This window comes from Denticeps clupeoides, chromosome 7 (assembly GCF_900700375.1).
Source record: "Denticeps clupeoides chromosome 7, fDenClu1.1, whole genome shotgun sequence".
Lineage (NCBI taxonomy): Eukaryota > Metazoa > Chordata > Actinopteri > Clupeiformes > Denticipitidae > Denticeps > Denticeps clupeoides.
The window spans coordinates 18277791-18304942 of NC_041713.1; the positions used below are offsets into that span (position 1 = coordinate 18277791).

General features: G+C 44.5%; 1 protein-coding gene across 6 annotated transcripts in view; it reads left to right on the forward strand.

Moving 5' to 3' along the window:
• Nucleotides 1–696: 696 nt before the first annotated feature.
• The window catches only part of dock6 (dedicator of cytokinesis 6), a 32030-nt gene continuing 5574 nt past the window's right edge, over nt 697–27152 (forward strand). Inside the window, exons 1-41 of one of the 6 annotated variants that reach the window (XM_028985264.1) lie at nt 697–1076; nt 4404–4491; nt 5389–5564; nt 6003–6071; nt 6164–6287; nt 7141–7353; nt 7492–7577; nt 7939–8005; nt 8184–8333; nt 8444–8524; nt 9195–9351; nt 10181–10305; nt 10446–10539; nt 13189–13351; nt 15556–15673; nt 16375–16445; nt 16557–16695; nt 16835–16936; nt 17012–17098; nt 17237–17468; nt 17684–17848; nt 18427–18599; nt 19333–19434; nt 20178–20264; nt 20517–20612; nt 20986–21126; nt 21208–21321; nt 21408–21578; nt 21664–21803; nt 22218–22387; nt 22541–22692; nt 23285–23467; nt 23640–23766; nt 24474–24558; nt 24677–24773; nt 24858–24992; nt 25081–25233; nt 25800–25958; nt 26266–26366; nt 26458–26650; nt 26814–26957. In XM_028985264.1, the coding sequence (XP_028841097.1) occupies nt 1027–1076; nt 4404–4491; nt 5389–5564; nt 6003–6071; nt 6164–6287; nt 7141–7353; nt 7492–7577; nt 7939–8005; nt 8184–8333; nt 8444–8524; nt 9195–9351; nt 10181–10305; nt 10446–10539; nt 13189–13351; nt 15556–15673; nt 16375–16445; nt 16557–16695; nt 16835–16936; nt 17012–17098; nt 17237–17468; nt 17684–17848; nt 18427–18599; nt 19333–19434; nt 20178–20264; nt 20517–20612; nt 20986–21126; nt 21208–21321; nt 21408–21578; nt 21664–21803; nt 22218–22387; nt 22541–22692; nt 23285–23467; nt 23640–23766; nt 24474–24558; nt 24677–24773; nt 24858–24992; nt 25081–25233; nt 25800–25958; nt 26266–26366; nt 26458–26650; nt 26814–26957 (5280 nt within the window). In that variant the 5' untranslated portion in view covers nt 697–1026. Of the gene's footprint in view, nt 1077–2397; nt 2483–4403; nt 4492–5388; nt 5565–6002; nt 6072–6163; nt 6288–7140; nt 7354–7491; nt 7578–7938; nt 8006–8183; nt 8334–8443; nt 8525–9194; nt 9352–10180; nt 10306–10445; nt 10540–13188; nt 13352–15555; nt 15674–16374; nt 16446–16556; nt 16696–16834; nt 16937–17011; nt 17099–17236; nt 17469–17683; nt 17849–18426; nt 18600–19332; nt 19435–20177; nt 20265–20516; nt 20613–20985; nt 21127–21207; nt 21322–21407; nt 21579–21663; nt 21804–22217; nt 22388–22540; nt 22693–23284; nt 23468–23639; nt 23767–24473; nt 24559–24676; nt 24774–24857; nt 24993–25080; nt 25234–25799; nt 25959–26265; nt 26367–26457; nt 26651–26813; nt 26958–27152 lie in introns of those variants that run through there. The other 5 variants (XM_028985260.1, XM_028985261.1, XM_028985262.1 and 2 more) reach the window with 5 other exon arrangements.

The following is a 27152-nucleotide window of genomic DNA, read 5'->3' on the forward strand; positions in this document are numbered from 1 at the left end:
ATGCTTGGACACCGCCTTTTCGGGACGAGCTCCCCGGCCATTGCCCTGCGGGCCTGATTACGGTGCCGCGCTCCCCCTCGTGGCCAGAGGGCAGTACGGCGGATTTGTCCGTTGCTGAGAAAGCTGAGCCACGGCCTGCGGAGATGTCGGTCCGGAAGTCCCGAAGCAAACTACATTACCCATCAGGCAACGCGAGCGGCCGGTTTACCGCTCAGCCCGTTTTCTGCTCTCCACTGCGTACATATCATAAATTACCACGAGATAAAAAATAGGATACTACTAGTAGTATCAGTAGACTTGTTTGTGTAGTAAACTCGCAGTGTAACCTATAACGACACTGGTTTGTGCTAATGTATTATTTTTAATTTTGGCTAATGTAACAGCTAACAAAGTGAGTAAGAATGTTAAGGGTAAATGCGTGTGTATACTTTTTAATGAAAAAAAGTACTCAGTAGAAACTCAAGCATTGTCTTCCAATCATGGTGAAGTGTCTGTCCACAAAAAGGCAATTATAACAAATAATCAATAATAAAGACAATAAAACTAGCTGATGAATGTATTATTTGTGGGCTACTAAAATTGGATTAAAGTGTTTTGAGAGGAGGAAGCATTAGTTGGCTGACAACCTTCTTTATTCATTTATTATGGTTATAAACGTGTTGTAATATCTATCTATCACTATTATTTTACCTATTCTAGTCTCTATTTTCACTATTAAATATCTGTCACTAATATTTATTCCTGTATGTAGGGTGTCACTTTGCAAAAAATGAATCCAACCATTTCAAAAAATACTCCCATGAAGACAGATTCCCAGGCCGCGCCTCCTCCACCTGCTTTTCCCGGCGTGCCGTGCGCGGCCGGACCGGTCCGGCGAGGCTCCGCCGCGGCTCTTCGGCTCCTGGCCGCTAGGAGGAACCGTTAGGATCCCGGGCGCCACACAAGGAAGCGGAGGGAGCGCAGCCTGCGCCCAGAGCGCCGAGGCGGAGACCGGGAGGAGGATGTTTTAGGCGGCGCCTGCACGGCATGGCAGCGTCGGCCAGCGAGAGGAGGGCGTTCGCTCACAAGATTAACAGGTAGGGCGACCCGGGGGCTCGAACCCTGTTTAACAGGAGGTCTGGGGCACGGTTGGACAGGGACCGAGTCTTTTGTTCGAACGGACGGACGAGTCGACCGATAACCCGATACGCCGCCTTCATTACGGGGGGAAAGGGTCGTGCGTGGCCGCGCACTTTCGGACCGGGACTTCTGGTTCTCTCCCCGAATCTCGACCTCGTTGCGCGCCGATGCGCCAGTGTTGTGGGTTGTTGAGAGAAGTTGGCGCACTAGTTCGCGGGGGGGGGGAGCTGAGGCGGGCAGGTTCGGTGCGAGAAAAGAGTAAAGATTCGGGACCCGAGATCCAGTTGTTTCCTGGTTCGTCTTTGGTTTCACTCTTTTCTCTCTCCCCCCTCCTCCTCTCTCAGCTCTTGGATGTGCTGTGGGGGTCTAAGCGGGCGTTGATGCTGCTGATGCTCATCAGATGCCTTCATCCCGCTCTCAGTTGCCCATGTGGGTGGAAGAGATCCCTGCAGAGCACACGAGCAGCTTCAGTTTCCGAGAGCCGATAACAACGTTGATCAGGACAGATAATACCGACTGACTATGATGAGCCAGATTGTTGCTCATCATATCAAATCTTCCATAAATTGGGGACTTTATATCTGCATACATCGTTTTAATTTATCTTTGTAAACATCCAGCCTATGCCTTCAGATAAGTCAATGCTGGCAGCCATGAAATCTCATCAGTGTTTTTTTTTCCTCTGTACGGTGTTTGCCACGTATGTGTACAGCCTCCAACTTCAACAAGTCCAACAACTCTCTTTCCCGTCCGATAAATCGGATTCTCAGGAGCCCCCGGCCATTGTTTCCCTGCAGGATGCAGGAAAAGGGCGTGTGGTCGCTCTCAGCTCGGCGTTCCTCCGCTTTCCTGGAGGGAAGATGAGCGCGGCGCCCCTTGCACCGGCGCTCTCCAGCTTGTGTGTCTGTATAAGCTCATTATGGGGTTTAGGGGAGCCTGTGGGCTCAGTGTTGATAATCTAGATCATGGACAGACCGCTCACTAAATGCTGGTTTACTTTTACCACAGGCTGGCCCGACGCGGACGAATGCTGTCAGAAATTCACCGTTTCGGTCGTCCTTCTCGGGGAGCGGGGGCTGTATCCGGGTGGTTACGGGGAGCGATGCGCCGTTTGTCGGCCAGTGTCTCGGCGTGTGTGTTTAAACCGCACGCTGTCTTTGAAAGGAAAGGGAGGGGACGGAGTCGTCTCGTCTCTGGTGTCCGGGTCAACTGCAGAGCTGGGCAGGAGCGAGGGCCGTGGCGGTGCGACGGAGAGGCCGTTTTTAAAAGCTGGCCCGTGCTTGATCGGGCGGAGTCTGCTTTACTCGCCGTGACTGATGCACCGAAGTGGACATTTCCGACCGCGGTGGCCTGCGTCAAATCGGTGAAGCTTCTCACATTTTTTTCATGCAGGCGTAAGAGGAACTGTAATGTTCAGGTTTGCTTCCACATTTGAGAACTGTTTCTGATTTCATTTTCTATAAACACCCGATGCAGCTCAACGCCAACAGACCAGTGGATCGAGTTTTAACCGCGATCATGAATTTAGCTGCCTCGATAAAATTAAGATAATGGTCGGTGATATTTAAATAATTCAACTCCAGGGGCGGACGGAACCGTAGGCTTGAGTGGCAAGATGAGCAAGAAAGTGTCCCTCATTTGGGTTCGAAAAAGCCCTAATAGATATATACACCGTAGATAAACGTACGGCTACAATAACAAGCGAACGAAGAATGCCCTGTCTACAGTCATTTTTCTTCAAATAGGCGGGTAAATGGAGGCTCATCTAAGTATTGAACATTTAAAAAATTAAGTATTTTCATAGTGACCTGTCTTTGGTCATCTCTTAAACCAGAACATGTTGACAGGCTGTTTTTTTATTTCCAAAAATCTGAAAACCTTGTTCACTAAAATAGAACCTTGTTTAAAACCTTGTTTAAAATAGAAAGTGCCATATAATGTGTTTTATCTAAAATAACAAATAATAGTCAATTAATAACCGTGTTTACAACATTATCATTTTGGCCATAATCGTGCAACCGTGTCTCAGACAGTCATGTATTTCCAAAAAAAGGACTCCAGAATGTTCTGTTTGCCAAGCAGAACACCTGCCCTCAACCATGCTGACCTTAGTCACTAGTTACTCGAATCACATTCTCGTCTACATTAGAATGTGATCTAGTTCTGCTGTTGTCACTGGCAGGGGTTTAGGAGGGGTTTAGTTTGGTTTTCATGTTGAAGTCTTCATATGAAGTCTTAAGTGCAGAGTCCGGAAGTTGATGTTGATCCATGAGTGAGTTGTTTTACAATCTGAATATATTGATTAGGGCTGCACGATTTGGGGGAAAAAGACATATTGCGATTATTGAGATCAATATTGCGATATGCGATTGCGATATGATAAACATACAAACTACTTATAACCTGAAATGCCCAGTGCTTTCAAAATACAATATTCTACAAAATTAAATAATCACATAAACTCTTTTACATTACTGTCGAACTACAACCCTGGTAAGGCTAAACAACTGTTTTGATTATATTTGGCCATTATAAAATCCCGTATTATAGTTCTTACGTTTAACCAAAACGTTGTTTGGAGGCTGACTTGAACACAGGGATGCATAGCTTTGCTAACTTAGCTAAGGTTAAGATTTGTAAACTTTGTGAAGTTCTTTAGGAAACCTTCAAAGTTTGAAAAAAGTAAACTAAACAGCTAAGAACAGTCTAAATAGTTAATGCCTACGTTTAGCCAAAACGTTGTTTGGAGGCTGACTTGAACACAGGAATGCAAAGCTTCGCTATCTTAGCCTAGCTTAGCTAAGGTTAAGACTTATAAAACGGGATTTTATAATGGCCAAATATATTAAAAACAATTGTCCAGCCTTACCTATGAAATATAATCCCTGGTTTGGAGCGTACAGCGGTTTGTACAGCCCCAAGCAGCACAAGAGTGAGGCATTTTAATGCACTTCTCTCCATAGACATGTATATCCTTCACGCCACAGCAGAGCCTCTCGCAATATGGCGGCGACGTTGACGTACGATGCAGCGCGTCATGCGGCGTCTAACCATATGTCTCCGAATCGAAAGTCATGTGACCAAATACGTCACATCCGAAGTGAGACTCGCAAACTTTGAGAGAATGAGAGAATGGATCGGATATAATGCCGATCCAATCCATGTACTAATAATTTAAATCACAGCTTTTTGCGTTCATGTAATTGCACAGACTGACATGGCGATTACGATTGCAATTAGATTAATCGTGCAGCACTAATATTGATGGGTTTTTTTTCTTTCAGAACTGTTGCAGCAGAGGTCAGAAAGCAGGTGTCCAGAGAATATGGGTCTCCGCAGATGTCCAAAAAACGTCCAGGAGCCCATCAGCCTGTGGGTTTCTGTGCTCATGCCCAAGTTTTCATTTCTGTATCCATCAGGCTGCCCTAATACAAGTGATTGGTAGATGTCAGCAAATCATAAATGAATGTAGATTTTGTTTAACTTTTTTATTTCTACATTATGCCATTAATGACAATGTGTCAGATGGTGTCACAGAATCGCAGTTCTGTCGTCTTTTTACTGTGACGTCACTCTGCTGAGTTTTTATTTGTCCTGTGGTTTCAGAAGTGAAGTGGTCTTTCCTCAATCTTTTTCTGCCTGTACTACAAGTCACCCTCACTGTTACTGTAACCGCCACACTGTTTTGAAATGTGTGTGTGTGTGTGTGTGTGTGTGTGTGTGTGTGTGTGTATATATATATACACACAGTACAGGCCAAAAGTTTGGACACACCTTCTGTTTTCTTTATGTTCATGACCAATTACTTTGATAGATTCTCACTGAAGGCATCAAAACTATGAATGAACACATGTGGAGTTATGTACTTAACAAAATAGGTGAAATAACTGAAAACATGTTTTATATTCTAGTTTCTTTGCTCTGATTACTGCTTTGCACACTCTTGGCTTCAAGAGGTCGTCACCTGAAATGGTTTTCCAACAGTCTTGAAGGAGTTCCCAGAGGTGTTTAGCACTTGTTGGCCCCTTTACCTTCACTCTGCGGTCCAGCTCACCCCAAAACCATCTCGATTGGGTTCAGGTCCGGTGACTGTGGAGGTCAGGTCTCCACTTTTTGTTAAGTACATAACTCCACATGTGTTCATTCATAGTTTTGATGCCTTCAGTGAGAATCTACCAACGTAAATGGTCATGAAAATTAAGAAAACACATTGAATGAAGTTTTATTTGCCATTAAATAATCTAATTAAAGTCTGTAATGTCTGTATAGGTGCCCCTGACGGAGGTGGTGGAGCCGGTGGACTTTGAGGAGTATGTGAGTAACCATCCGCCCGGGGCCGAGCAGGGCCCACTGAGGCAGCTACTGGACTTCCCTCCGGATGACCTGGAGCTCGTCCTGCAGGAGAGGGAGTGTCCCACACTGGAGGCAGCCCTGCCTGAGGAAGAGTGCGTAACAATCCATCCATATGTGTGTCACCCACCCTGAGCAGAGCCCAACGCTGATCACGTGTTGGGAGTCCGGCTATCTATTAACCACAGGAATTAATACCAATTAGAGGTGTACCGTAGTACTGAAAGACAAACAAACGTATATTGATTAGAAGTGTAATGTTTCAAAAAACTCACATCAGCACTGGTGTATTAGATTTTGCACGCTCTGGAAGGCCAATGAAGAGCCTGTTTTAACAAAAAGTATTTTTAATTGGTGTTGTTAAAATAATATATAGGTGTTATCACTTTGTAAGGATAAATTCTAGGGATGTGATAATGTACATCTCAGCCAATCAATTTGAAAAGCTGGTGGAATCAGCTCCTGGTTTTAGTTCTTTGCTTTGTTACTACTGTCCTGTACCAAACAAAAATGTCTTTCTTTTGCTCCTGCAGAACTCTGGACCCAAGAGTGAGAGATGCCCTGGGAGTTTACACAGACGACTGGCTCATCATTCAGAGGAAGTATGTACAGCAGGCAGACCTTTGGCTTTATTGAGGCCACGGTCAGAACGGGCCTGATGACGATGCTGTTGCACATTTGCAATTTCTCCTAGACATCAGCGCTACAGCACCACACATGCTGCGCATTACTCTGAGCAGAAGAAGGAAAAACAGAGAGGCCTGGTCAAGCAGACATTTGAACTGGATGAGGCTGATGAGGGACGCCAGGATGACCAGGTTCAGAGAATTGAGAATGATGCCACATCAGAAACATTATATAAGTTAAAACTATGTATTCATTTACACTATCAGTCAAAAGATGGACACACCTACTCATTTTACACCTACTTGCATCTTGCACGAAGACACAAGACTATCATGAAGACACATGATTTTATATAATAATAGCAAGGCGAAAGGTTTTAAATCAGGGAACGTCTGCTGTGATTGCAGCATTTCACACTCTTGGCTTCTCTACCATATTAAACATTGGTGACCGTTTCCAACAGTCCTGAAGATTTATGCTGAACACTTTCTTAACATTTACTCATGTTAATGAGCATCTAATGATGATTACAATAGTGAACAAAGTCGCCATTAAGGTAAAAAAAAAACAGGCTTCAAACAAGCAATAAGGCTGGCACAAAAAATATTTTCTCATGTTTGATTCTTCAAAATTGCTCCATCTTAGTCTCCATAAACTTCACAGATTAGGTGCATCCAAACTTTTTAGTGGTACTGTATAACAATTGTGCTAATTAACTTTCATTAATTTTTTTTACTTACAATGTTAAATTTATTGCAATGTCTCTAATTATGAGACCTTTAAAAGCAGACCTGAAATATGCTGTAGTGGGTTTTTAAAGTTCTCTTACACTGCTCATTCCCCTGGGTTTTAATTAGATTTTATTCCAACAGGCTGCAGCCTAATGGGGCTCTGAAATATTTAAACTCATGGGAACCCTAACCCTCCTTCTAGGCAGACAGTGCTGTATGCTCAAGATGATGCCAAGCCACCTTGCCTAGTTCTAACGAAGTCTGTGAAGATTGTTTAAGATGTAAAGTATTTGTTATGCTCCCCCCTCCCCAGGATGAGGTGAAGCGACGCTCTGTATGTCTCGACGACACTCCTCGGGGGAGCTGGGCCTCCAGCATCTTCGATCTGAAAAACTCCTCCCCTGACGCTCTGCTGCCCTCTGTACTGGAACGTGCCGCATCGGAGGACATGGACCGCCGCAATGCTGATGCCCGCCAGCAGGGGCGCCACCCCGACCTGCTAGGGCTCTTCCCAGCCCCAGACGAGGTGAGTGATCGTTCCATGAATTGTGTGCTCACATAGAAAGACAACTAGAGACCCCCATCTTCACTCTGTACACATTACCTCTGTTACTGTTGCCATGGTGCTTGTACAAACATCGCAATAACCCGGTTCTCATGGCAGGACGAGGCAGTGGAGCGCTGCTCTATCCCAGAGATCCCCAAGGAGCACGTAGGCCAGAGGATCATGGTGAAGTGCCTGTCGCTCAAGTGAGTCACATTTCCTGAATGAGGCTCCCTCAGTCGAAGTTGCTCGTTCATTTGTGTTTCCCCCCTTCATCCGCACCACAGTTCATGGTAGGTTCATGGTAGGTTGAGGTTGGAAGTAGCCTAGTGTGTAACACACTCGCCTATGAACCAGGAGACCCTGGTTCAAATCTACTTACTACCATTGTGTCCCTGAGCAAGACACTTAACCCTAAGTTGCTCCAGGGTGGGGACTGTCCCTGTAACTACTGATTGTAAGGACATCTGACAAATGCTGTAAATGTAAAATGTAGCTTGATCCCAGCATAACAAATACAGTCATCATCTGATTTTTCATCTGTCTCTTTCCCGGTTATTCCTTCAGATTTGAGATTGACATTGAGCCAATTTTTGGAACTTTGGCTCTTTATGATGTCAAAGAAAAGAAAAAGGTATTTTGATGTTTGTGATACTAACACCAGTGCTGCACTCTAACAATAATAGTAATATAAATAATGTCATTAATTAAATTTATTTTGTGGGTTAAGAGTGACTGAAAAAATAAATCCAGTCTTTATGCCCCTCACACCACTTTTGCTGCCCTGCCTCCACTCTGTCCTCCTGTCCCAGATCTCAGAGAATTTCCACTTTGACCTCAACTCAGATCAGATGAAGAGCCTTCTGCGCCCCCACATCCCCCACACTGCCATCTCCACCCTGGCCCGCTCTGCCATCTTCTCCATCACATACCCGTCTGCAGACATCTTCTTGGTCATTAAGGTAGCTATGGCCACCAGGGGGCGGAACGGTCACACAGCTGCAGTGGAGCTCTGCCCCCAACATGGGTGACCTGGATTTAAATCTTCTCTGTTTGTGTGTATTTGTTTCAGCTGGAGAAGGTCCTCCAGCAGGGAGATATAGGCGACTGCTGTGAGCCTTATATGGTCATGAAGGAGTCAGACTCCACAAAGGTAACCACTGCCCCTGTCTGCAGTGATGGTTCAGGGGTCTTTGGAAGCTGTACAGATTCTAGACATCATATATCCTCATATCCACAAATTGTAAATACAATATGAACCAGATTGAATTTTTGTGGTGTAGCCTAAATGTCTGTCATTTATGTGCAACATTTGTGGCCTGCTTAGTTCATTTCACTGAAATGTCACTGAGACATTTTTTAATTCTTCATATTTTTTGTTTATTTTTTAAATGAATTTTGTGGTCATAAACAAGTTAATTTCATAAGATTACTAAAACCAGATTGGTTTATTAATATTGCAGTGTCAGCTGCAGCTCAGATGGTGGCTATATTTAAACACAGTCTGTACAGGGCAGAGTTTAATTTGAGCTCATGCGGGGATGGCAGTAAGAGCGTGCGCCTTGGCAAGGTCTAAATTGTGATAAAATCAGTCGCATTTGGCAGAACCCGTTTCTATTAGTTTCCCAATTTGCTCTGGACAGTTGCAATATTTGTAATTGCTGAGGATCAATGTCCATTAAACTCAGAAAGAGTTCGAATTATGACATAAATAGAAAAAGCATCATATTTGCAGAGTAAAGGTCAGTGTATTAAAAATGATGCTAAATGTATGAAGATAACGATTTGCTCAGATCTCTCTCTCGCTCTCTCTCTCCTTGTAGCATAAGGAGAAGTTGGAGAAGCTGCGCTCTCAGGCTGAGCAGGCGTGTAGTAGACTGGGTCGGTTCCGCATGCCCTTCGCCTGGACGGCAATTCACCTTCTCAACATTGTCAGCAGCATGGGGGGCCTGGAGCGCTCCGATTCCGACTCGGACACTGGTACCAGTTCACATGCACTACCCTTCCACGCTCGTTCCAAATGAATCTTCACAAGTTTACATGAAAATGAATTAAATAAACTTAATTAAAACACTCTTCTTGCCAGATGTTTTGTAATTTTTAAAGGAGGCATTTTTGCCCGCAAAGGTCAAAAACAGAATATCCTCCAGGGGCTAATGCCCATTAAGCCGTACTAGTCCTGCAATTGCAGTCGCAGTGTCTGCGTTCACCCAGCACCTTCTGTAATTCATTCCCCACTTGACCAGCACATGATGACCCTGTATCTACTAACATTTATTTACCTTTCCATTAAAGTGCTAATTCAGAGAATAAATAAAAAAAAATACTAGTCTGGTGTGTGTGTGTGTTAAATATTTTTCAATTATGTATGCTACATATTGCGCTGTATGAATGACACATTGTAAAGAATAATCATCATAGGTCCACAATTATTTGTTCAAGACTTATTTACCATATTTATTTTACAGATGCCATAGATCTTTGGATACTAGTTCACTGCAAAAAAGATATATATAGTTTTGTGTAATTTAATTTTATATCGGTGATTATGGCTGTTATCAGAGTATTTCAGTGGATTAATAAAAACCCTGGTCCCAGAGGAACATCATACCCCAATTGGGCTCAGGTGTTTCTTAATGGACAAAAAAATGAGTGAGGCAGGTCGTGAAGCCGTTTGGGCTGGAATGAAAACTTCCTTCAGGACCAGGGTTTGGGAGCACTGAGCTAATTGATGCAAAAAGAGGGTTTTCCATACCTTTTCTCTCTGTGTGTTTGTGATTGATGGTTGGTGTGATATGTTACTTATTAGAGCGGAAGGCAACCTGGAACGAGAGAAAGAAGAAGGGATTTGAGAGGATGAGCGTGGGAGATGATGTGTGCAGTTTCACTACTTTCCGTCCTGCCACTCTTACAGTCACCAACTTCTTTAAACAGGTCTGTATTTAAACTGGCCTTGTGTCCTCCTGTCTTTTTATGAATTCATCCAGTCTGTGTGCTGCCCTGCATGTGGTGGCTTGTAGGGTTCTCATTACCTTTAGTGTTTTGTGTGTGTGTGTGTGTGTGTGTGTGTGTAGGAAGGAGACAGGCTGAGCGATGAGGATCTGTATAAGTTTTTAGCTGACATGCGCAGACCCTCCTCAGTTTTGCGTCGGCTACGACCAGTGACGGGTATGTAATAATGTAGTAACACAACATGATCGGTGATTATTTTGGATTTTGTTTTCCCAATTCCAGACCAGTAGAACCCAAATCCCTTCAGCCTTATTGCTTGTTCTCTCATGTATCACATTTATGCGTATATAGCCATATAGATATATGGATATATAAATGTATAGAGAATCAAGAGTTTGCTCATCTATTTGAGATGGGATGGCAGTTTTATTATTGCACTCAGAGGAAGGAAGCTGGAAGAAAAGTGGACTATATTTTCAAGAGGGTTTTTATGTGAAGTGGAGTTGATAGCATGGTTAGGTAATTGGGTTGTCACAGCAGTTTTATCCTTTCCCTGTGTTATCTGTAGCAGCTATTGGCCAAGATGGAATAGGGGCAAGGGTGAGGTGTGTGCTTGTCCAGAATTGCAGTCCAAGGTGCAAAATGCATTTGGATGTCTGGCCAAGGTACTTCTGATAAAAATAAATTAAAAAGTTATCAATTTTGGGTAATTAACCAATAACCCATGCATAATATTCACAGTTGAAGCTTAATGTATGCAGTGAACCCTCAAGAGATCCTTTAATATCCTGACATATTTTCCCAAAAATGTCACCTTTCAAAACACTGCTATAAAAGTATTATATGTTTTACATACATATCAAATATGAATCATTTTGGAGTTTCTAACCCATATCTCCATAAATCTATTTAATTGAAAAAAACTAAAATAATTTCCATAAAATACATTTGGAGGAGTATCTGCTGATTATTATTTTTATTAGACTCTGGGATGGGACAGTGATTGGCAGCAATATTTACTTTCATGAATTGTTTATACATTTGCAGTGTCAGATTTAAAAAATTGTGTCCCTTAATACAAAAAATGTCACCTTCCAAAAAACTGCTGTAAAAGTATTAAATATGTTCATATACTCTAAACAAGTAATTTTTTTAGGACTACCTGAAACATACATATCAAATATGAATATTAATAATTTTCTAACCCTTTAAAAGCAAATATGGTGTATATGTTATAAGGAAAAATAAACTAGAAAAATACCCATTAAAAACATTTCTATGAGTATTTGATTAGAAGTTCACTTCGAACACATAGAATCAGTCCAATATCATTATTGATACACACTAGGAAGGCACCCTTACATAAACAGAAGACCTTGCTGCGTTTGTTGAAAAGAAAAAAGTTGGGCCATCTGATGGACAAATAAAAAAAATGTGAATATGAAAGCTAGTTGTCCACAATGAAGTCTTAAAATAAAGGAATGCATTGTTTTATGTTAAGATACATTTGGGATCGTAGCCGACTTGCATTTGTAAACGTTTTAATGGGACATTATTGTTGTTATGATCAAATGTCTCAGTTTTGTGTAGCTTAGCTATATTTAGCTGTTTTATAGAACTGAGATAACAATAATTATGTTTTTTTTTTTTTTTTTATCCAAATATCCCATAGGCATTAAACTCAGCCAAAATGGCTTGAAGATGGAAAAAATGTAATTGGCACAAAAAGTCAGATTTCTTAAGGGTTAGATCTGAAATCAGAATACAGTAATCTGCAAACTCAGGATAACATACAAAACATAGATTAATAATAGAAAAGTAGTTCACAGTTATTTTTTTAATGATATTTAAAGATGTTATAAGCAGAGTTTAAAATGGGGGGAGCCCATGGTGATTTTTGACGGCTCTCTCTCAACTTACTTTCTTGTTCTAGACTATTTAAACCTGCGCCTGTTAATATATTTGGGTTCTTCAGTGCCTATTCAACATGCAATTTCTCTCAAAATGTCAAGTGCAAACTTGGCCCAATCTGGCAACACTGAGCACAAGATTGTTTTTATTTTAATTAAAATAAACATCAGAAAGTGAGTAATTATGTTTCACTGTCTACCAACAGCTGTAGTCCGTTTTTAGGTTTCTTCCATCTTATTGTTATGAACGTGGCTCACGAATGAAGTTTTCAGTTCAAGGTCACTTTGGCCTCACTTATGTTACATATCAGGTACATGTGCACTTGGGTGAACTTTTGGTGGTCAAGACAGTAGTCAACAGTGTGGGGGATGGTAACTTAAAACTGAACTGTTTTGCAGAGGCCTTCAGCCACGGTGCAGCCTTCCCAGGTTTTTAGGCCAGGTGTCATGACTCATGATTCAGTTTATGTGCTGCAACACGTTTTTTTTTTTTTTTCTTGTACCATGTCCATTACATGCCTACTGAATGTTACGTGCCTCAAAGCACAAGCTGACCACTGACCAAAAAAAAAAGTGATTGTGAAACTGTGAAACACTGCAGCACAGCACACGGTGACACAATAAAATGTGTCCTCTGCTTTTAACCCTCACCCTTGGTGAGCAGTGGGCAGCCATGACAGTGGGTGGGGACGGTGCTTTGCTCAGTGGCACCTTGGCAGATCGGGATTCGAACCGGCCACCTTCTCATTACGGGACCGCTTCCTTAACCGCTAGGCCACCACTGACCAGGACAGAGTTATAGAGTTGAATAACAATTCCTACAAAAAAACTTAGTACTATAATTAATGAATCTAACACACAATTAGATAGTCAGTGCAGTTAAAGACTTGAGAAAAATTGCTGTCTGTAGGCCATTCAAAGTCTCTTCTTGCTCTCTGTCTCGCTCTCTGTCCAGCCCAGTTGAAGATCGATATCTCTCCGGCTCCGGAGTCCCCTCACTACTGCCTCTCTCCAGAGCTGCTGCATGTGAAGCCCTACCCAGACCTGCGTGTGAGGCCCACAAAAGACGTGCTGGAGTTCCCTGCCCGCTATGTCTACACGCCGCACACACGCTACAGGTGGGCTCACACAGACGCATACATACCGCATTTGAAATAATGGCAGTACAACAAACACTTTTGTGTACATGTTTTATTTGCTCTTCACAAAAATAATAGAAAAAACATGATGAACACAGCATCCACTGCATGACAAATGCAGAATAAATAACAAAAATTATAGACAACTTGCAGCATGTGCTTTCTGTACTTGAAAGAACAGATATTTGTGTATGTAGAATATACACATTATTAACCATTATAAAAATGTTCCAGTGTAACTACTATTCAGTTTTAAGAAGAACATTTGCACATATTCAATATGCGGCCGTTCCTTGTGTCCGATTATGAGTGGTTTTTTTTTTTTTCTATTTTTTATTATTAAATAGATGAGGAGTGTTTTATTGACCTCATGGATCCACTTGGTCTCAGGCCTCATGATTCAGTCTGCAATAGAAAGAAAACATAATTTTAACCTTAATCCACAAATGAGTGTCTCTCTCAAGCACCCCTGATTGATAATGGATGTGGTGTTTGTGGGTGCTGTGGACGGTACCTGTTTTTGTAACTGAGTGAGCTGTTTTTCCTGAACGTCAAGCCTTTGTTTTTGCACCAGAGTCCAGTCCACAAGGTCTTTGAGGACAACAGAGTGTCTCAGTGTGGTCTCCTAAACAATCATTGGTCGGGGGGGAAAATTTAAGAGCAACAATGAGCTTCATGAGTCGGATATAAAAAGCTAACAGCAAGTGCTAAATAGTATGGTTTGATATTATTTTTACTATATTATATATTTTATTACATTTAATATTGTTTTATTATAACATTTCTGTGTTCTTGAGGTGTCAGTTAACAAGTGTGATATGGGACAAGTGTGATATTATGAAACCTACCTTTAAAGTTTTAATGTTGTCTGGGCTGGCTGCCCTGAGTTTATTTTCTAGACTTCTCAGCTTCCTCTTCAGACGCTGCTCTTCCTGCTCCGCCTTGTTGACCAGTCCTCGGACCTGCTGTGTTTCGGCCCACAGTCCCGCCGTCTGTGTCTAAAAACAGAGACAGGCCTCTGATGTTTATCTTTCTTTATTTAGCTGATGCTCTTCAGCTAAATTACAGTTTCTGTACAGGGTAAAGTGTTGCCCCGAGATGCAAAGGGATAATTTTGCCTTTTTGAGCCTCAGCAGGTTTTCAAAGGTCTGACTCTGGCACCATGTGGCGCGTTTAGAAATAAGTCTGAGAGAGTCACTTTTACTCTCCACCCACTCTCTCCCCTGCTGTGAGGTACATGGTAGCATCTCACATTATCTCTGGAAAATACTTCTCCAGCTCTGCCTGTATTTATGGAGTTGGCAGGAAGTGGCCGTACCCCTCACCTGTATGTGGTTGAGCCCCTCTCGGATCTGGGCTTCCGCTTGCTGGGCCTCCTGCGTTTCCTGACCCAGCCTCTCCACCAGACCCTGGGTGTTGAGGATGTTCCTCCTGATGCGGTCCAGCTTTGTCTCGATGCTCTGGTACATGTGGCGCATCGAGTCTCCGAACTGCAGCACGCCGAACATCAGCACGTTCACCTCCTCCTCCGAGGCGGGCGCGGTGGGCACTGGCGCGGCGCCTGATGTCCACAGCAGCGCACACAGAGCGCAGAAGGTGACGCTCGTCCTGTGCATGGCGATGACCCACAAACGGCGCCTTTTGGCAAGTTTGGTGCGAGGTTAGCCGTGCCTGTGCATCCTTTATATAATAACGTGAGAGTCCTTTTTGGAGACCGGAGCCAATCGCCGAAGAGCTCCACCTCCCCCCACCAGCCCCTGCCAGGCAAACCTTGAAACCTTGACATGACATTCCCTGATGCTTGCCAAGTCAATGATTACCGCAGTCATTCCAGGGTTGATGTAATCTATTTTAATTTAACACCGTGGCACTCTATTAGACAATAATGGCTGTGTGTGTGTGTGTGTGTGTGTGTGTGTGTGTGTGCAAAATAAAAAAAAAAAAAAAAGGTTTTTGAGGGGCAGAAGTGGTCCAGCAAAAACTCTCCAGGCTTCAAAAAAACTCCTGTGTTTGCTTTGAAGGTTTTAAGGTCAGAGTGCATGGCCAGGGTGCCCTGCTTTACAAGTGTATGACATGAGGGTTCCAAGGTTGAGTGCATGAGGGGTTAAGTAATCAGGTGGTCCCGGAAGACCCACTCGGTCACTGTGCCTCAAGCCATATATTCCTCTGTCTTGCCCTTTCAGGAACCTGCTGTATGTCTACCCTCAGAGCCTGAACTTCAGCAGCAGGCAGGGTTCCGTGCGCAACATCGCCGTGAAGGTGCAGTTCATGGCAGGGGAGGACCCCAGCCAGGCCATGCCTGTGAGTGACACTCTTCTCATGTCAGGGTCATTAGGGTTTACGAAATTGTTTTTTTTTCAAATAGAAACTTGTGCTAGTACTAATTATAAAGGCAGAAGAGTAATACTACTGATGTGAATGAAGATAAGGACAAAATTAAATATAAGGAAAACTTATGGGTTGGACACATTTGTCACCCCCAGAATGCCTCTTTATTTATTTTTTTCAGGAAGACCTCTTCTTGGATCTGGTATATAGGGTATAAATTGAAAATTGAATTTGTCACCATTTGATTCCATGATGTCACATCCTGATCTGATTGCATTATGCTGGAGAAAAAATGACCTAATATCATATTAGAATCTGATGGAAAGTTACTAATCCAATAAAGAACCCCGCAAAGATTGATGAAAATGTCATAATCTGTTCAGAGGAGCTGCAAGAAATGTTGTAATTCAATCAGCGATGTTTCACAGTTCCTTTAATTCCATCAGCCACACTGTGAAATGCTTTAAATGGAGTTGGTAAAAGACTTCATTTCAATGACGGGATCTATATGCAAAGTTTCACTTCCATTCTTGAGAGACTCAGAGAAATTGATTCATTTTATTTATTTGGCTTTTTCATATCACTTCAACCTTTTCGTATCCCTTCATACAATTAGGCTTTCTGCGACACAAGGGACTGCACTAATTATGCGATCCTTTCTGTTTCATCAATAGGTCATTTTTGGGAAGTCAAGCTGTCCTGAGTTCTATAAGGAGGCCTACACACCCATCATCTACCACAACAAGTGAGATATTTTGTGCTTTGCCCACTTTTCCATATTTTACTCATTTCTCCTGCATGCTTTTTCCTGCCACCTTCACCTCATCACCACCTCAGTCTTGCTTTCTGTCTTTAGGTCTCCAGAATTTTATGAGGAGGTGAAGATGAAAATCCCGGCCAGTCTGACTGATAACCACCATCTTCTCTTCACCTTCTACCACATCAGCTGCCAGCCAAAGCAGAACACCGCACTGGAGACCCCCGTGGGCTACACAGTAAGAAATCAGATACTGAGTCAGATATGATCTGGTCTTGGGCTGTGAGGAGCACATGGAAAGTAAAGCTTTCATTCGAAACGAGTCAGAAGATTCCCTTTTGGTCAGGGATCATTTATAACGATGTTTGTCTCTGCAGTGGATCCCGCTAATGCAGCACGGACGTCTGCGCACCGGCTCCTTCAGCCTGCCCGTCTCTGTGGAGAAACCGCCACCCAGTTACTCCGTCCTCACGCCCGATGTGAGTGTGTGGAGGCAAAGCAACAGGGCTTCATTATACACACACTGTAGGTTTTACACGCGCGTTACATTACAGGTGCAGCTCCCAGGAATGAAGTGGGTGGATAATCATAAAGGAGTCTTTAATGTGGAGGTGACTGCAGCATCTTCTGTTCACACTCAGGTAATGTATTTACACACACACACACACACACACACACACACACACACACACACACACACACACATACATACTCACACTCTCAAACACACTCTGACATACTCCTGTCAGGTCCCATTAGCTGTACCTTTGTTTTTTTAGGACCCTCACCTGGACAAGTTCTTCACTCTGGTCTACGTCCTGGAGGAATACTCCTTCCCCTTTCGTCTAAAGGACGTCATCATCACAGAGGCCAACGTGGAGGCGGAGCTTAAGGCCAGTATGGCTGCCCTGAAGGGGGCGCTGCTGGACACCTGCGTGCGGTTCCTGCACCAGCTCCTCAGTAAACTCATCCTGCTCATTGTACACCCACCGGTCATCGCCGGCCAGATTGGTGAGGTTTTGCTTTTTCTGTGTGCTTGAGAGGGAACAGGTTCTTAAATGGAGATTTATTTATCAAATTTTGGACTGGAACCATTGCAACAAAGGATGCATGATAACACAGGGTGTGGCACTCTGCATAATGGAAGTAAACTAGTAACAGGATGTTGCCCACTCTCTGCAAAACATAATGGATCAAGTTTGCTGTAACACCGTCTTATTCTACAGTGAATTTGGGTCGAGCTGCTTTCGAGGCGATGGCCCTGCTGGTCAACCAGATCCACAAAAACCTGGATGGCAACCAGGACCAGCATGGCCGCAACAATCTGCTGGCCTCCTACATCTTCTACTGTTTCCATCTGCCGAGTAATGAGCCAACATCTCCCCCTGGTGGTGAGTCACATGTCTGTGGTGTCATTTAAATATGCCTGTTATGGGCGTTCATGGTTTATTCGACCATGTATTTATTCTGTCTGGTTTCCTACTCAGTGAGGTGTAGTCTCGGTAAAACAACCTGCTCAGCTAAATCTCCCAAATCCTGTTGTTACATGTGCTTATTATCTCAGTGACGGAGACTCGCCTCTACAACCGTTCATGTACAAGTTCCTGCCATCTGTATTGTGGTGAATGAAGAGTATCTAGAGGCAGTGTTTCCTTCTATCATTCTATTCTATCATTAAGCAGAAGTCCTGTACAATATAGAGGGACTGTCATTTATACACTTACATTTTACAATTACAGCATTTAACAGACGCCCTTATCCAGAGCGACTTACAGTCAGTAGTTACAGGGACAGTCCCCCCCTGGAGACACTCAGGGTTAAGTGTCTTGCTCAGGGACACAATGGTAGGAAGTGGGATTTGAACCTGGGTCTTCTGGTTCATAGGCGAGCGTGTTACCCACTAGGCTACTAGCACTTTTCTTCTAAGCTCATCTTGAATGAAAAATGGTGGTGTTTCTTCCCTGGATAGTGGGGAACACAGCCTACGAGATGCCTATCCAGTACGCCACGTTGTCGAGGGCGACGGGCCGCCCCAGTAGCTTGAACCTCTCTCGTTCTAAGAGCATCAGCAACTCGAACCCTGACCTGGCCACCACCCCTGCCTCGCCCGACGAAGAAGTGCAGCGAATCATTGGCAACAAGGTACATACAGTTCATGCCTCTAATTTAATTGACGTCTACCACATTCCTTTTACTAAGTAGCCCAGCTTTCTGTATGCGGTGCGTCATTACATCATTATGTAATGATGCATTTATAATGTATAATAAAATGTGATTTTATGTAAAATGTAAATTTACCACTTACTGTATTATCCAGTCTAATAAACAAACATGATATCTTTCATCTCAAACATGTCCAAACCTCTGCCATGCCTCCAGCACCTGCCAATCATTTCCAGAAATGGTCTCTAATGCACAAACAGTTTTTTGAGTTTCTGTGATTTCAAAGCTCTTCTGTCTTCATGAGCTTTGTACAAGAGTGGGGAAGCATGTGTTTTTTGGCATCGTCTCTCTTGAGTCTGCACATTTTTTTTAGGGTCAGAGCTCTGGAAGTAACTCCTTTGGTTCTATTTTCAGTCATTCTTCTCTCTTTGAATTCAAATGCATTGACTGTGGGTGTTGGACATTGCTTCACTTCCTGTTTAAAGGCGCGCCCCAGACCTCTGGAAGTGTGGGTTTTGGATGCTTTCCTGCGTGCCTGTAGTTGTGATGTCTTCCTGCGCGAACTGCAGATGACCCTGCTCTTATCAGTAATGCAAAGCTCTCCTCTGCTTCCACTGTGCTCTTTCCTCCTTTCTCTTGTTATATCCTCCCACTTGGTCCCCCACCCCCTTCCTGCCCTGTTCTGTATCTGTGTGTTTGTGCTGGTGAGCAGGGGATCGACCGCTCGCACTCCTGGGTAAACTCTGCTTACGCCCCTGGCGGTTCCAGGGCCGTGCTCCGCCGGAACCCCAACTCCAGCTGTGAGCTGAAGCAGGTGCCTGTCCCCCCCTACAGACCTCACCCAGTGTTCCTCCTTCATCCTTCCATTTGTGGAGGTGTCAGAATGTGTGTTCCATGCTGCTTCATCGTCATTATCTTCTTTCTCATTCACTCTTGACTCTCCTGACACCATTCAGGTGGTCTTCTCCCATAATGCATCATTCTCTTTCATCTAAAGCTTGTAACACTGTTTTGCTTACTACATGGAGATCGCCGTGGGTTTTTTATTTTCTCTCTGGTGAAGGTGTCCTGATGAACCTCTATCTCTTATACCTTTAAGCTCATTTTGATCCAGCATGCTCTAGTCATGCAGTACCAGGTCCAGCCTGCAGGCTCTGAGAACTGTAGCATGAAATCGAACATAGCACTCGTTCATCCAGCATCATCTTCAAGGTCCATGTCCACCATCCTCAGAGGATCAAAGAGAAATCAAATAATCTGTAAATGAATGAATAAACTAGTCTGTAAACGAATTATCTGTGGCTTTAAAGTACAGTAACCAAACTCCACTTCTCGGTCTGCTGGGGTTTGTTTCATTGGCCGGATTGTTTTCTCCTCTAGTCATTTTTTTAAATGATCATAATTACCCAAAATACACTGCAACCCTCCTGAAAAAGATCTGCACCAGTTAATTTGTGGTCAGTTTCATCCATTCATTCATCCATCAGTTTCTCCCCATTTTCATCTGTGGCGTCTCCTCCTCTTTCTCTCTCATCGCCATCGCATCCTCCTGAGAAGGCGTTTGAGCGTTGCTCTAATCGCATGTCTGCCTTCCTGGAAAGTTCCTCCTTCTACTCTGCACCCACAAGGCAGACTGCCAAGAAGGTAACACACACACACACACACACACACTCATCCTGACTTCCATCCTTCTTCATTTCATACCTTTCCAAACACCTCTGTGTTTGAGTCTGTCTGTGTGTGTTTGATAGAAACCTCAACTGTAAATGTACATCACGTATAAGGCCACTTTAATAAGTTGAACGAGTGCGAGGAGAGGAGTGTGTGTGTGTGTGTGTGTGCGCGCGCGCGCTGCCTGCGGTGTTCTCTGAATGTCTCCATCTCTCCTCTGGCCAGCTGCTGCACGAGGAGCTGGCGCTGCAGTGGGTGGTGAGCACCAGCACGGTGAGGGAGGCGGCGCTGCATCAGGCCTGGTTTTTTTTCCAGCTCATGGTAAGCAACCCGCACGTGCAATAACAAAATGAAAATTAGGAATGACACACCCTACGATGCTTTCTACCAACATAAAATGGCGCGGAACACACAGCATTTACTCATAAAACCCTGGTTTTTGGGTTAAAGGTGAAAGGTGAACACTGCACCATCGACTCTACAATGTATAATATTCAGAATATACTGTAGTTGCTAGACCAGGTCCCTTTACTGTTCATGCACGTCTTGCTGCACGCCACGTTAATCTGGTGAGCTGTGGTTGTGTACACAGGGGCGAAATATTCACTTCATTACTCAATTGTGAGAAACATGTACATGAAGACCTCCTCTGCTGTAGATAGATACTAGCTACTAAGAGGTTGTCTCCCCTCAGGTGAAAAGCATGTCCCACCACCTTTTCCTCTCGTCCCGGCTGGATGTCCCGAGACGCCAGCGGTTCCCGGACCGCTTTGTGGACGACATCGCGGCGTTAGTCTGCGCCATCAGCGCAGACATCGCCAGCCGGTACCACAAGGTAAGCAGCAGTTGTTCAGACAGCAGTGGCATCCTGCGAATGTTGCGTAGAACACTGCAGTGTTCTGTTTATGTCCCTCAGGATGTGGAGCTGGTGGAGAGGCTAAACAGCAGCCTGGCTTTCTTCCTCAATGACCTGCTGTCTCTGATTGACCGAGGCTTTGTGTTCAACCTCATCCGCTCGTACTACAAGCAGGTTAACCCAAAGATTCACAGTATGTGGTTTGAATACTGATTAAAAACAAATCTTGCATGAAATAAATATGACACTTTTCCTATCAGATTTCCAATAAGCTGCACACAGCTCAGAACCCCAGTGCTCTGACTGCTCTGAGGATCGATTTCCTGCGCATCGTCTGCAGTCATGAGCAGTACGTCACCCTGAACCTTCCCTGCTCCACCCTCAGCCCCCCGGCCTCCCCATCACCCTCTACCTCCTCTACCACCTCTCAGGTACGGGCTGGTCGTGGATGTCAGATTCAGTATAGAATGCAGGGGTATCTTGATCTGACTTCTCTCCCCTCCATCTCCGCTTCAGAGCTCTGCGTTCTCCTGCCAGGCTCAGGATCAGGGGGTGCAGAGTATGTTTGAACTGTCAGCTCCGTTCCGCCAGCAGCACTTCCTTTCTGGCCTGCTGTTGTCAGAGCTCTCACTCATACTGGAACCTGATGGAGAGGGGTGAGACACACACTCTCTCTCTCTCTCTCTCTCTCGCTCACACACACACACACACACACATATCCACACAGCTAGTCAAACCCCAGGCATCACCAAGATGATTAGCTTGGTAGACACTGAGGAAATGATAGTTTTTCTTCCCCCCAGAAAGGTATTTTGTATGGACTATAAAAACTTTCACCAGCCACCATCTAGACATTCATATGACATACAGTAGCCAACACAGAAACATGCCTCTGCTTTCAAAGGGAATCAGTATTGATCCAGAGGGAATTTTTACACATCTGGTAGCATTTTGAACACAGAAAACATGAGCACTGTACAGATAGATGGGGTGAGGCTGTAATGAAAAATGGAGAATTTCCAGGTAACTGTATAAAGTGAGCTTAACAGCCCAGTCTTGGTTTCCCTCAGGCTCTTTTTCCTGCATAAGAAGGCCATCAGTGCACTGCATTCACTGATGTGTAGCCATGATGCAGACCCCCGGCATATCGACTCTCAGGTGCGCTCTCACATCGCTCAGCTGTACCTGCCTCTCATACCCGTTGTCATGGAAACTCTGTGTCAGCTCCATGACTTTACTGGTAAGTGACCTTTGGCCTTTCATGTCAGTTGCTACTCTGCATGTAAGCACTCACTGGGTCTGCGCTAAGCAGGTGCCTGTCAAAAAAGGCGTGTTTCTGAATAGAAGGGGGTCTTGGATGCTGGAGAGTCTGTTTTCCTCTCTATGCACACAGACACCTCTCCTCCCCGCGCACGTCATGTCTCCACTCTCGCCGACGATGGTGACCCAGACAACTCCAGCACTATCAGTCAGTCTGTTGCCATGGCAATAGCTGGCTCGCCGTTGCCACACTCCAAAGCAAATCCATTTGCTTTGCCCACAGTGGTGAGTGATGCAATAATAACACCATAAAATCCACATTAAATTATGCCACTGTTTGGATTCCTCTCAGTGTCACAGAAATGATAATCCATGTTGAATGAACCCTTTGAATAAAATAAATGTGTTTTGGGAGCACACCTTTGCAGAAATCCTGCATATTAAATAATTTACAGCAACCAAGGGGAAAGAGAGGCCATGTGTGCCAGACGTAATTAATACAGTCATGAGTAATGCCTTCTGGAACATTCCCTCGGCCAGAGAATGAGGTCATTGTTGCAGTATTGAGTCTCACCACTAGAGGCTCCATTGCGCACAAGTCTCCACCCACGAGCGTGCGTCCTTGTCTGGACGTTTTATTGTGTGAGTCTGTCCACTAGAGGGTGCCTTAGATAGTCATGATCATTTTATTTTCAGAACATTTAAAATGAGCACCGTGTGCATATGTCTTCAAAAACAAGACACTCACATAATGTATTATTGCTATCTATTAAACAAATTCACCTAATCATTAAGTGATACATTAATGTTATTTAGCGCATTGTATATAAATATGAAATGGTACATGATGGTTGTAAGTATTTTCATTTTTCGTTAGGCTGGGAGACAGGGCAGCACTCTGTCGGCTGAGTGCAGCAGAACCCTCCTGGTGTGTTTCCTGTGGGTGCTGAAGAATGCTGATGCCGCCCTGCTGGAGCGCTACGTCTCTGACCTGTCAGTCCTGCAGATCAACCGCCTGCTCGACCTCCTGCACCTCTGTGTTTCCTGCTTCGAGTACAAGGTGTCACTTTGGTTGTTTTGGCTTTAAGCTTGGTGCAGCCCCTGCAAAAGCTGGAGAATAAAACAATCGTCTCATGCTTAGCTGTAGTTAAACTGGTTTCAGATATTCCTGTGACTGAAATTCATTTGGGATGTGCCGGTGTCATTCTAATGCGATGCCCAAATGGTCACAGGGTAAGAAGGCACTGGAGAGGATAAACAGCCTGACGTTTAAGAAGTCTCAGGACATGAAGGCTCGTCTGGAGGAGGCCATCCTTGGCACCATCGGGGCGAGGCAGGAGATGGTGCGGCGCTGCAGAGGTAACCAGTTTATCTGGTCAGTCAGTGCATGTGATGCACCACTTAGTCCTTGCGGGTGAGGAATCGCTCCCTTAAATGGAAGGTTTCTGGTTCAAATCAAGGTGCCACTGTGCAAGTTACCGTCCCCACTGCTCCCCGGGTGCCGTTCATGGCTGCCCACTGCTCACTAAGGGTGATCAGTTAAATGCAGAGGACAAATGGGGCAATGGTGGCCTAGCGGTTAAGGAACCGGCCCCGTAATCAGAAGGTTGCCGATCACCAAGGTGCCACTGAGCAAAGCACCGTCCCCACACACTGCTCCCCGGGCGCCTGTCATGGCTGCCCACTTTTCACTCAGGGTGATGGGTTAAATGCAGAGGACACATTTCGTTCTGTGCTTCAGTGTTTCACAATGATACTCACTTCACTTTCACTTTTTTTATTTGGGATAAAAGCATTTCAGGAAATGAATATCAAATAGGAATATGTACACTTCATGCACATGTGTGCATGGTAGTAGCCTAGTGGGTAACACACTCGCCTGTGAACCAGAAGACCCAGGTTCAAATCCCACTTACTACCATTGTGTCCCTGAGCAGGACACTTAACCCTAAGTTGCTCCAGGGGGGGACTGTCCCTGTAAGTCGCTCTGGATAAGGGCGTCTGATAAATGCTGTAAATGTACATTTAAATGTGTGTATTTTAAACCTGTATGTTTCTCCTTGCAGAGAGGAGTCCTTATGGTAACCAGGAAAATGTCAGATGGAGGAAGAATGTCACTCACTGGAGACAAAACACAGACAGAGTCGACAAGTCAGTTTCTTCTCATTAAAATTTACTTTTCTTCCTTCACTTCTGGTATTTTCTTCTGATTTGTTATTCTGATTTGAGTCTGTCTGGAAACATAATACGACTGTGTATGTCCCTGTAGATCTAAAGCAGAGGTGGAGCAGGAGTCTGTGGTGGACGGAAATTTGGCCACTGAGGTGTCTCTGATAGTACTGGACACTCTGGAGGTCATAGTGAAGGTGGGGCTCGTGGGGTTCTTCAGGACTGTGCTGTCACGTGCCCTGTAGTCCTCTCAGCACATGAACTCTTCTGTGTCCTCACAGACTGTGGTGGTGTCCGAGCTGAAGGAAAGTGTTCTGGGAGGGGTTCTGCGTGTTCTCCTCCACAGCATGGCAGGGAACCAGAGCGCCCTCTTCCTGCAACACTGTTTTGCCACACAGAGAGCGCTGGTCTTCAAGGTGTGTTCATTTAAAAGACGTGTGTGTGTGTGTGTGTACATGTGTGAGAATATGATAAATATGTGCATCTCTGTTTGTGTGTTCCCAGTTCCCAGAGATGTTGTTTGAGGAGGACACAGAGTTGTGTGCGGATCTGTGTCTGCGTTTGCTGCGTCACTGCAGCAGCAGGGTCGCCTCAGTCCGCAGCCACGCCAGCGCCTCGCTCTACCTGCTGATGAGACAGAACTTTGAGATCGGGAATGTAAGAAACAAAGTGCAGTGTACATAATGGCACGTACACAAGATGTGTTCTGAAGGTGAACTCACTGTCTGCATGCTTCCCAGAATCTTGGAGCTGTGGAGCTGCACTTTATAGAAGTATACTGTGATATACATCCACACAAAACACTATGACAGATTTCACCAAAGACCTTCACAGACACAAAAAAGTAAAGATCAGATCAGCAGACCAGACGGTTCTGGATGGTTTACGGGCTCATACACCTTACACGTTTAAAACTGAATTAACTGTAATGGAAAATTAGCAATCCAAGTTTCGTAGATCCATCCTGTCTGGTTTTTACTGTGGTGTAGAAAACAAAGGAAGATTTTAAATAGAATCTATTTTAAATTGTGTCTAACTTATTATAAAGAATGGACAGTAGTCATTAACACAGGAATGAAATTACCACTAGTCCTTTAAGGTCTGAATGAGGCAAGTCCAGAGGGAGGGGAAGCTGAAAGAAGTCCAGAGAGGGCTGGAGGGACAGATCCTTGACCATGCTGGAGGTCACTGTAGGTCAGATCTGTCCCTCCTCTTGTGTGCAGAACTTTGCCCGTGTGAAGATGCAGGTGACGATGTCACTGTCCTCTCTGGTGGGAATGTCCCAAAACTTTAATGAAGAGCACCTACGTCACTCATTGAAGACCATCCTGACCTACGCAGAGGACGACCTGGAGCTACGGGACTCGCCATTCCCCGAGCAGGTAAAGTCCAAACTCGCCACACATGAGTAGAAACCGGACAACAGGTGGGGGTGCTAGTAGCCTAGTGGGTAACATACTCTCCTATGAACCAGGCTCAAACCCCACTTTCTACCATTGTGTCCCTCAGCAAGACAACCCTGAGGGGGACTGTCCCAGTAACTACTGATTGTTACTGTGGTGACAGTGGCTTGTTTAACTACTGTAGATGAAACAAGCCCAGTGCTATCGTTAGTTAAATGTGGACGAGTGAACGGCTTCTTAATCCATTAGCCGTGGATCGTTGTGCTACTCGTGCTGTGTTCCTCAGGTTCAGGATTTAGTGTTCAACCTGCACATGATTCTGACGGACACGGTCAAGATGAAGGAACACCAGCAGGACCCAGAGATGCTCATTGACCTGATGTACAGGTGTGCTCACTCACTCAGACACACAGTGCAGAGCCCCATCGGCCCATTTTTTCGATGAATACTAGCTTCTTATTTTGCCTGTGGAAACCAGGATTGCAAAAGGTTACCAGAACTCTCCAGACCTGCGCCTGACGTGGCTGCAGAACATGGCGGGGAAACACTCAGAGAGGGGGAACCACGCAGAGGCAGCTCACTGTCTGGTGCACAGCGCCGCCCTGGTGGCCGAGTACCTCAACATGCTGGAGGACTGCCGCTACCTCCCCATTGGCTGTGTGTCTTTCCAGGCAAGACTTCTTCATTAGATTTCGCTATATTGGGGTGCCACAACAAAACAAATTAATTGTGTATATTAAATAACATATTGTTCATTCTCATTTTGTGAAGGTCATTGTATGTGTGTTAGCATGAATGCTTGTTGGGTTTTTGATGTACAACCATTTATTGCAGAGCATTTCCTCCAATGTCCTGGAGGAATCAGCCGTGTCTGATGACATCCTGTCCCCTGAGGAGGAGGGCATCTGTGCAGGGAAATACTTCAGTGAATCTGGCCTGGTGGGGTTGCTGGAACAGGCAGCTGCCTCCTTCAACATGGTAATGGCCACATGAGCACATACACACAGGCACACGCTGCATTAAATCAAGACATTTCAAATCAGTATGAATAATGGCTACTTAATGCTGTTGTGGATATCTAGTGAGCTATGTTTCGTTCAATATTTATTTTACCCTTAATTCAGTGAGGCTGAAAATTCCTGTTTAGACTTTGAAGTTGCAGGACTTTACAGG